Source organism: Oryx dammah, unplaced genomic scaffold (genome assembly GCF_014754425.2).
Source record: "Oryx dammah isolate SB20612 unplaced genomic scaffold, SCBI_Odam_1.1 HiC_scaffold_22, whole genome shotgun sequence".
NCBI classification, from domain to species: domain Eukaryota; kingdom Metazoa; phylum Chordata; class Mammalia; order Artiodactyla; family Bovidae; genus Oryx; species Oryx dammah.
In genome coordinates, this window is record NW_024070206.1 from 892,930 (window position 1) to 903,678 (window position 10,749).

Below are 10,749 nucleotides of genomic sequence, written 5' to 3' on the forward strand. Positions count from 1 at the left end.
CCATGGCAAATAGATGGGGAAACAGTGACAGACTTTATTTTTGGGGGCTCCAAAATCACTGCAGATGGTGATTGCAGCCATGAAATTAAAAGACGCTTACTCCTTGGAAGAAAAGTTATGACCAACTTAGACACCACATTAAAAAGCAGGGACATTACTTTGTCAACAAAGGTCCGTCTAGTGAAGGCTATGGTTTTTCCAGTAGTCATGTATGGACATGAGAGTTGGACTATAAAGAAAGCAGAGCGCCAAAGAGCTGATGCTTCTGAACTGTGGTGTTGGAGAAGACTCTTGAGAGTCCCTTGGACTGCAAGGAGATTCAACCAGTCCATCCTAAAGGAAATCAGTCCTGGGTGTTCATTGGAAGGACTGATGTTGAAGCTGAAACTCCAGTACCTTGGCCACCTGATGCGAAGAGCTGACTCATTTGAAAAGACCCTGATGCTGGGAAAGATTGAGGGCAGGAGGAGAAGGGGATGACAGAGGATGAGATGGCCGGATGGCATCACCAACTCAATGGACATGAATCTGAGTAAACTCTGGGAGTTGGTGATGGACAGGGAGGCCTGGTGTGCTGTGGTTCATGGGGCCGCAAAGAGTTGGACACGACTGAGCGACTGAAATGAACTGAACCTAATTCCACGGTGATAAGAGAACAGAGTGTATGATTTCAACACTTTTAGGCCATGAAATTTTTGCACCTTGTTTTATGTCCCTGGAAATGTTCCAGTGTCTCCTGGTTTACAGTCTACAGGAACCTGAATAGAATCTGTATCCTGCTGTTGTGTGAAAACTGCATCAATCTTAATTATGTTGAACTGATTCATAGTGCTCATAAGGTCTACTATATCCTTTCTACTTGTCTATCCATTCTATTAATTTTTGAGAGTTTGATACTGAAACTCCAACTAAAAATCTTCAGTTACCTACCTAAAAAAACAATTGTCATATATAGTGGAACTGTGTGTAACTTTGTTCTGTACTTTCCAAGTCTCCTATAAATGTGTTCTCATACTTTCATAATTAAAACAACTTTTTAAAAATATTAAAAAAAAACCTGGACACGTATCCATGTTGGGGAAAGAGTCCTTTTACACTGTGTACAATAGGATGTTTGCTGACTTTTTAAAGCATGCCTGCATTAATATTTCAGGGATGCCTTTACAATCGATACTGTATTAAATAATCCTCCCCAAGGAGCTCTTTCCTGCACAGCATCTACCGCTAACATCCGATCCAAATGAAAAACTCTAAAGGGACAGCCTTGGGTGTTGTTTTAGCAAGCAACACTAAGTCCTAAGATGAAGTTTAAAAATAATACATATATAAGAGCCTGTCTTGGTAGAAGTCAGCTAATTAACCTTTTATAAATGTTCACGGAATCAAATAAAAAATTAGAACAAAGATTAACATTTTCCTTGTAGCAAAGATCCAGAAACACCAACTGAAAATAGTTTTCATTTTAAATGAATGACCTAATTCATTTTAAATAAAAAAATCATTGAAATTCACTTTTCTCTATCCTTCCAAGCTCACGGGTGAGGATGGTCATTAAGAATCAGAAACTCAGATGTTTCTTTCCGGTGTTGGTTTGTCTCTCTTTCAGATACTTTTATTAAAATGAATCCTCATTTAAACATCAGGATATGGGTAATCCTTTCTATGAATGTTTTGTTTCTCAGTAAGAAGAAAAAGACACTTTCCATAGTAACTCCTAGTGAGACTAAACTGTATGACTTCCGAAGAGCTACGTGTGAGGAAGGACAGACAATGGCAAGGGGAAGCCGGAAGCGAAGAGCCCTGTGACTGTCAGTCCGTGCCACTCCAGGTTCCCAGACACACGCTACCCCAAAGGGGCCGAGTTCTCACCCTCTTCCCGCAGTCCCAACCCACGCTCCCAGGAAGCTGGGTCAAAGGAAAAGACACTATCATAGGACTGTCCTCAACATACAAAGTTTAAAGAGTGTGGCCACATTTTACACGGGCCTAATACCCAAGTAGGGAGTTCTCACTCTTATTCCTTCCATAACACCTAACCTCTTTAACCAGCCCCTTACAACTCATTTCCCTTTTAATTCACTAACTATAATAACTTCTAAAAATTTCAAAATGTGTATCTGGTTTTTAAGGTTGGAGAAAAGGAAGACACTGTATCTATCTAAAATCTGCATTTATTAAAATATTTGCCCTCTGTCCCCCATCCTTGACTTTTCAGAAAGAAATCTTCCTCCCTGATGTCTGCCATTCTTAATTACTTCACTCCAAAAGGCTGCTGTCAGAGCCCAGGGCAGAAACAGGAGACATGACCGTCAAATACACTGTCGTGCCCTAGATTCAGTCTTGGAACAGACGATGACATTCATGGAAAACCTGGTAAAACATAAATAAATTCAGAGTAATGTACCAAAGTCAGTACACGACTTAGTTCTGACATACGGATCATGGTAATATTAGATGTTTGGGAAACGGAAGGAGGACTATATGGAGACTATACTGGTTTTGCAACTTTTCTGTAAATAGATTATTCCAACACAAAAAGTTTATTTAAAAAAAAAAAATCAACATTTCCATGCAGAAAGAAATTTAAACAGCACCTTGACCAGTTTGGCATTTTATTCTGAATAGAGTGTGGGCCATCAACTTACTGCTTTGAACCCATACACCCACTTAATGTTAAAAGCACAGTATTATATAGTATTTGTCTCCTCACATTAAACCACAAGAGTAATTTCAAAACAATGAGACAGATGTACTGATTGCCTCTTACATCACATTAATCCTACAAGCATATCTGAAGGAGAAGTGTCATCTTTCCCATTTTCTCTAGTAGGGGAAGTGTCTTGTACATTTGGAAGCTTCAGCTGCCTACGAGATTGGGAGAATCTTCTCACATCTATCAAACTAAACTCTGTCCACACCTTCTCTAAAAGGAGAAACTAATGTTCCTAAGAAAATCGTTCTCACCAGAGAGTGCAGTTTTCCCCTGGTAATTCAAGTGCAACCAGTATTTCAGAATGATTTTCTAAACAATATTCTCCTTTCTCTTAACTGCTTTACAAAGTTATTCCTTTCAAAGCTACTCACTCGCTTGACAAATAATCGCGTCATGCAGCAGTCTGAATCATAGAGAACTTGAATGACAAACTGGATTATAAATTCAAAAATATGAAAGCAAATTCCATTTTAATGCTTCTGCACCCTAGGGAGGCTCCATCATTTCATAAACACCCCAAACCAAGGCACACAGTACTGCCATGCATCCCACTGTGCAAAATTCTACAAAGGGGCACAAAACATATCCTCACACAGACAGCACCCGGAACACAACCATTTCTTTACCTATCACTCCTGTACACACCCACACCCACACCCACACCCACAGACGTACTGGGTTTCATAAGTCAAGGTAATCTTATTTAAACAGAGGACTATGAAGTGGTAAAAATAATTAAGACAAAAAAAGAAATTAAGTCATTCAAAAGACGTAAGTTGAAAAGGTGAAAGGGAGATGGTACAAGATTAGACTGCTCATAAGAAGAGATGGTCAGAGGAAAAGGGGAAATTTGTGACAATTTCTGGGTATTCTGTGGTTTTCTAGTTGTCCTACCCTGGGCCAGTCCCTTAAATTTCTTAACCTCATGTTCCTTCTGTATACCACTAAGATAATAATGACAATCTACGTACTGAATTCTTTTTTAAGTATAAACAAAAATGGCAAATGAACACACAAGTTTTAAAAAGCTACTTTTCGCCAAAGCGAGCCTTTAAAAAGACTGAACACTGATAACTACTGGCAGTGGTTGGAGGAAGGGAAAAAAAAAAGAGTGTATAACTACATTTTGTAAAGCAGAAGCAACTCTTGACCAGCCAGAAGCTGAACAAAATCCCTGCTTACCTTGGAGACTTGTCGAAGCCACCTTAAATACTCGGTGAACGTATCGAAACATATGTAGTAGGTCTGGCTCTGAGGTCCAGAAGAACTAAGTGCTAGACAGTGATGGTGCTTTTTCACTTCTTCCACCTGTAAAGACAGACAGTGGCAGAAGCGCATCAGAAAGCAGGACACGCGCCTGGCTCGCCACCTCCCCCCAAACCAGCAACGTGGCTCTGCATCCACCCCTCTGCGCGCCCCCACTGCTTCAAGCTTGCTTCAAGCATGCAAGCTCCCACGTCTGACCAGCCAATCTGAATTACAAGGAGGCCAAAAAGGGGGTTTTACCTTCATTAATTTCCCCTCAATAGTGAAATGCTCATCTTCCTGTTTCAGACTGGAACAGACTACCTTTCTTATCCTTCTATACTCTCAAGGTTCTTACTTCCTCTTAGGAGGACCTGCAGTTAAGATTTTACTGAAGAATTTTTACTGCAGGTGGATTTTTACTTAGGGGACTTTTGTATTGCTCTGAATTACATGCCTTTGTAAAAAGAGATTTTCAAGCATGTTAAATAAGTTTTTTTTTTTCTTTCAGCTTACTGTGAAATTGAGATTAACCTGAAGTAAAACTCTACCATGAGAAATTTCAAGTCCCAATAATGCAGCGATATAGTCGAACCAAATTTCTACTCCCAATAAATTCTTCATAAGGAGAAAAAGTCCAAACAATAAAGTAACATGATACTACTCAAACACCTATGTTTTACTTAAAGAATGAATGTTTTCCTATGTCTCATTTACAAAAATGACCACAAATCAAGTCACAAAGAAAATATAAAACCATTCAAGAAGATCAATATCACACAGACTATGTTCTGTGACCAAAATAAAGTCAAATTAAAAATCAGTAATAAATTAAAAACCAATGTTTAGAAAATTAATATACATTTCACAGGTTAATAAACAATTCACAGGTTAAAAAAAAGAAACTACAGTCAAAACTTAGAAAGTCTCAGAATTACACCATTAAAAATATTACATATTGAAATTTATGGACTGAATAAAAAGCAGGGACACAGAGGAAATTTTATTTTAAATACTCATATTAGAAAAGAAGGCAGAAAATTAATTTAATTGGCCATGCATCTAGCAAACTTAGGGGAAAAAAGTGAACTCAAGCAGAAGGAAGGTGATAATAAAAAGCAGACGTTAATAAAATGAAGATCAAATACACAGTAGAGAACGTTAACAAAGCAAAAGAGTAATTCTTTGAAAAGGCTAACAAAACTGAATATCAATTGATATTGATCAATGGTATCAATTGAAGAAATATATATAATAATGAAAAGGAAAACAACATATTAAGCAGGGATTAAAGAGAGGTTATTATAAACAATTTTGTGGCAGATTTTTTGGAAAAGCACATTTTGTTAACACTAAGTCACTCCAGTCATGTCTGCTTCGTGACACTATGGAGGCAGCCTGCCAGGCTCCTCTGTCCACAGGAGGCCCTGGAATCGAGCCCGTGTCTCTGAGGTCTCCTGCACAGACAGGCAGGCTCTTTACCACTAGCACCACCTGGGAAGCCCAACACCAAGTCAAGAAAACAACCAGACATACAGTATTATTACCATTAAAATAAATTAGTACTTTTTTAATTATCAAGAAAAGATCAGGACCATATGATTTTGTGGGTGAGTTTTATTAAAAATCCAAGAAATAGAACATTGCAAACTGATCCACCAAACAAGAAAAGAAATAGACCCCAAACTATTCTATGAGGCCAGTATAACCCAAAACAGATCAGACCAGTAACAGAAAGGAAAATTAAAGGCCAACCTTAGTCATTAATACTTATCTTGAACAAAACAAAATGTTGCATCAGAATTCAGCAATATGGAAAAAAATACATCAAGAACAAACATTGGATTTACCTCAGGAAAGATGGTTTAATGTTATTGGAACTATAAAATCATTAATCACATTAACAGATTAAAAAAAGAAAGTCATATGGTCACCCCCTCAGTTGCAGAAAAAGCTTCTGGTAACATTCTCCTCCCATTCATCATTCAAGATAAAAACTCTTTATCAAACTAAGAACACAGATAACTCACTTAAGCCAACAAAGGGTATTTATCTAAGGCACACTTCAGTGTTAATGGTGTGATATCACTCTCTTACTTTTTCTGCTCAATACTGTACTAGAGTGCTGGCCATTACAGTAAGACACAGAAATGTACTGAGGAAGAAATAAAACTGCCATTATCTGAATATGAAATGATTAGCTACACAGCAAACATGAAAAAGTCCACAGATTTTAGAAAAATAAGAAAATTTAGTAAGGTGACTGGATATACGATTAATACTCAAAAATCAACCACATTTCTATACACCAAAAAGAAAATATAATTTTTTTAAAATGCTATTTAAACTAATCTGTATTGAGAGAAATCAGTCTGTTTTTTGGGAATGGGTAGGAGTGAGCAGATGGAGAAGGTAATGGCACCCCACTCCAGTGGCCTCCCCTGGAAAATCCCATGGACGGAGGAGCCTGGTGGGCTGCAGTCCATGGGGTCGAGAAGAGTTGGACACGACTGAGTGACTTCACTTTCACTTTCCACTTTCATGCATTGGAGAAGGAAATGGCAACTCATTCTAGTGCTGCCTGGAGAATCCCAGGGACGGGGGAGCCTGGTGGGCTGCCGTCTACGGGGTCCCACAGAGTCAGACATGACTGAAGCGACTTAGCAGCAGCAGGATTGAGCAAAAAAGCAGGACAGAAGGGTACAAAGGAGCATGTTTTTGTTATCAAAATGTACAGTATGTTGTATATCAGTCACACCTTAATAAAGTTTGGTGACGATGGAGAGAAACAGGAACACTTGTACACCAATGTATGAAATGGTGCAGCAATCTTGGAAATCAACTGGGTATCACCTTGTAAGAGTAAGCGTGCATTCTTAAGAGCAGTATTTCTCAAGGCAGGCATCACAGAATTTCGGGTTGACCAGCTTTTGTGTGCACTGTGCAGGACTGTCTGACATTTCTGCGTGACACTTTACTCTGAGCCCCTGCACTTTAAATGCCAATAGTGTCCCCTTGCAGCAAAAGATACTGGTACTAACCAAGCACACCATCTACCTTTCCCAGTCCTGGCAATGCAGGTGGACTCATGCGGCTACTTCTGGTCAGCGAGCCAGGGGCAGAAGCTCCGGGTGTCACTTCCCCAGCAAGAGCCAGCGAACGACTCCACGGGTGCCTCTTCCCCTGCCTGAGCAGCGAAGGAAGCCACTTGTGACAACACTGCAAAAGACAGGGCCTCCGTCAGGCTGAGTCCCTACAGAATCATCTGAAAAAGGAAATCTCCGCCACCCCACACTGGACACATAGTGTGAGTGAGAGGTGACCGTTGGGCGTTGAGATCGGGGCGTTTTGTTACCACAGCATAACTAAGCTTATGTCAACAGACTATCCATCGATTTGACAATCAAAATGCTTGTACATATTACCAAATGTCCCTTCAGGCACAGCAACAAGAGTTAAGAACTGCTGCTCTAGAAAGACTACTTGTATACCAAGAGGCATATCAAAATAAGACCATCTCAGGAGAATTTTCATAACAAACTAGAAGCAACCCAAATGTCCATCAACGAGAAAATAACTTGAGAAATTCTGGAAGCCTGGAACACTTACAGAGTGTAACGTAGAGAAATGAAGACGACCTACAGCAGGCAACCAGGACTCTTACTGTGAGGCGTGGCACTGGGTGAAAAAGTCAACCACAGGGAACTACAAACGGGGTGACCCCAGCTTTATAAGGTCAAAGCAAAGTCATGTGAGAAAGTGTATTTCAAAAAAGTAAGAGGATAATGAACACCTATCCTAGGACAGTGGATTTCTCTAGGTTAGGAGGAGGTAATGTGACAGGTAAAAGGAGAACTCCGGCAGAAACACTAGCACTGATACTGCTGTGTTCTAAACTGAGTAATAAGTTACAGTTACGCAACTTATTATGCTTTGCGACTGGACAAATAATACCTCAAGAATTAGTTTAAATAAGTTATCTAAATTGTATGTTAAATTTTAAAGGAGAAATTAAATACAATAATTGCACAGTGAACAAAAATTTATTTATTAAATGTTTTTGAACAATGAAGCTTTAATAAACTTCATATTTGAATTCTACATTTGAAAATGAAAACTAATGATCATGCTCAAGTATTATATCAAGTTTCACTATTACAGCAATTACAGCTGGGTTATGACCCATCCACCCCATTTCTAGCTCTTATATAAATTAAACAAAAACTCCCTCCATTCTCTCTCAGTTTTTTAACTACAGAACAGAATGAGAAAAGGAACACAGATTAAAGAAAACTTAGACTGCAAAGAGTGATTTTTTTTTTTCCTCACTTGGTTAACAGGTTTTAAAAGACTCAATTTTTCAGCATACTCTATTCTTTTGAAGACCAGCACAAAACAGGTCTTACAAGGCTTGTCTGACAGAAGCAGAAGCTATTAGCTTCCAGTCCACCCAGTGGTAGAAGTGCACCCACTAAGAGGCCTGGGAAACGGAACCAGGCTCTAGCTCTGAATGAAATGCTGATTACAGCTGGATCCTCTGACCTTACCCGAACACCACTGGTTTCCTGCGGCTGCTTCTCAGAGCACAATCATCTTTCTGACCATCTTCCTGCGGTGGCAAGAGACTTTCCGCTCTTCGTGTTCTACCGTAACTGCTGCCTCCTCCATCGCAGGCCCCGCAAGAGGGAATCTCCCCTTCCTCTCCCTCCCTGTTCTTGCAGCTCTGTGGAGCACATCTGTGGTCCACCCTTCACTTCCAGATACTAATTACAAGCTACTCAAAGGCAGAGATGGTGACTTACCCATCTTGGTATTTCTGGGATGCCAAGCAAAGTGGCTTCCCTATAGAGGGTATTTAATAAATAGTCATATTAAATTAGCCTCTGCAAATGCCCAACATCATGGAGGAGTAAGAAACAGACTGTTGACCTGTCGGGGCAGCAAACGGTAAACACGCGTTTTCAATGACGAGTTATGGAAGCAATAATGACGACTGAGTTTCAGTAATTCATCCATCCGAAGAACAAGATCTTCAGTAGTAAATTGCCACTAATTCAGTGCTCAGACAGAAGTTAAGAAGACAAAGTTTCAAAATAGACGAATGAAGCAGCCCTAAGCACACCTCACAGACTAGCCAAATCCACTTTTTACAATCAAGTGTCAGAATTAAGACGAGAGCAGACGATAGTAGAGGGGGGAGATTGACATGGGCTGTTTACACACAAGGAAAGAACAACTTAAACTCATGAATGAAGTTGTCACCCAGCAGGTGAACAAAACACCATGTACGACTGCACACATCTGGTCTTTTCTTTCGTTCTTGATTTCTAATCCCTGCAATCAACAAATCAAACGTTTGCCAATTTAAAAACATACTTTAACAAAGTAAATGACTTTATATTCGGTTTATATTCCTCTCTTGTTAATTTCCGTGGCCTGCCTCCTTTCCCATGCCTGTTCAGGGGGAAATGGTAATGAAAAAAAAATGTTAATGCTTTAAAAAAAAATCACTTATTTATTTATTTTTATTTTCGGCTGTGCCGGGTGTCTGCTGCTGTGTGTGGAGAGCGGGGGCTGCTCCTCGCTGCAGCGCCCAGGCTTCCCCTCACCTGGCGCCTCTCATGGGGAACAGGCTCTGAGCGTGCAGGCTTCAGCGGTCGTGACTCTAGAGCGCAGGCTCACGGGCCGACCTGCTCTGTGGCACGTGGGATCTCCCTGGACCTGGGACTGCACTGGCAGCCAGATTCTCTACCAGTCAGTCACCACGGAAGCCCAAGAAAACAGTTCTTAATATGGCCCTGATTTCCAAAGACCTGTTTTTTCATCCAAATTTGCCTTTCCCTTTATTAACAGGTTGTCATATCATTTAAAAATCAAGAAATACTGACATATAATTATGGTAATGATACCCTTACCAATGCTTGGGGTTTATAAATAAATCTGGCAAAGACAAGAATAGAATATCTTCCAATGCAACCTCTTTCTTCCTATTTTGTAAATGATAGAAATAAAATAGCTAACATGTCCAAAGGAAAGCAGTCAGTATGCTGGGAGTATCTATCAGCTGCATCATGGGCTTTCTCTGAAATGAGACGCATTTCAGGTTCAAAAGTCATGACTAGCTATAGTGATAAACTAAGCATGCTAACCCCACTGGTCACAAAACACAAGTAGAGAGGCAAGGCAAAGCAGAATCAGAGATTCCTGCTGAAGAGTCTAACCTTCAATAAGCACGCGGAATGATCCTAAAGTCATGGACCTGGGGATCACTAAACTACACTACAAAATATGTTATCACGATATCAAAAGATGTCCTCTCATAAATAACTGATCACAAGCAGTCTGAAATATACCAGTGAAATTCCAGGTGCTGTTTTCAGGCTCGTAACTGCGAGGCATGAGAAAGCGAGTGAAAAAGGGAAAGTGTCAGTCGCTCAGCGTGTCCAGCTCTGCGACCCCATGGACTGAAGCCCGCCAGGCTCCTCTGTCCACGGAACTCTCCAGGCAAGAATACTGGAGTGGGTAGTCCTTCCCTTCCCTTCTCCAGGGGGTCTTCCCGACCCAGAAACTGAGCCTGGGCCTCCCGCACTGCCAGCAAATCCTTTACAGTCTGAGCAGCAGGGAAGCCCCAAAACACATACACGGATGAAGCGAACGTTGCCAAGGCCTCACGTGGGTCAATGGCAATGATATACTCCAAAACTCCACCAACCCAAAATGCCCGCTGCAGAGGCACGAGAGGAATGATGAGGCAAAAGCCACCCAGCCCCACTACAGGGATGGTTCAAAGC

The 10,749-nt window shown here is 40.6% G+C and overlaps 1 protein-coding gene across 1 annotated transcript in view; it reads right to left on the reverse strand.

Annotated features, from left to right (window-relative positions):
• Positions 1–10,749, reverse strand: part of PHLPP1 (PH domain and leucine rich repeat protein phosphatase 1) — a gene marked incomplete at its 5' end in the record, with an annotated part of 232,168 nt that overhangs the window by 109,277 nt on the left and 112,142 nt on the right. Inside the window, one exon of the mRNA XM_040264212.1 lies at positions 3,896–4,021. Coding sequence (XP_040120146.1) covers positions 3,896–4,021 — 126 coding nt within the window. The remainder of the gene's footprint in view (positions 1–3,895; positions 4,022–10,749) is intronic.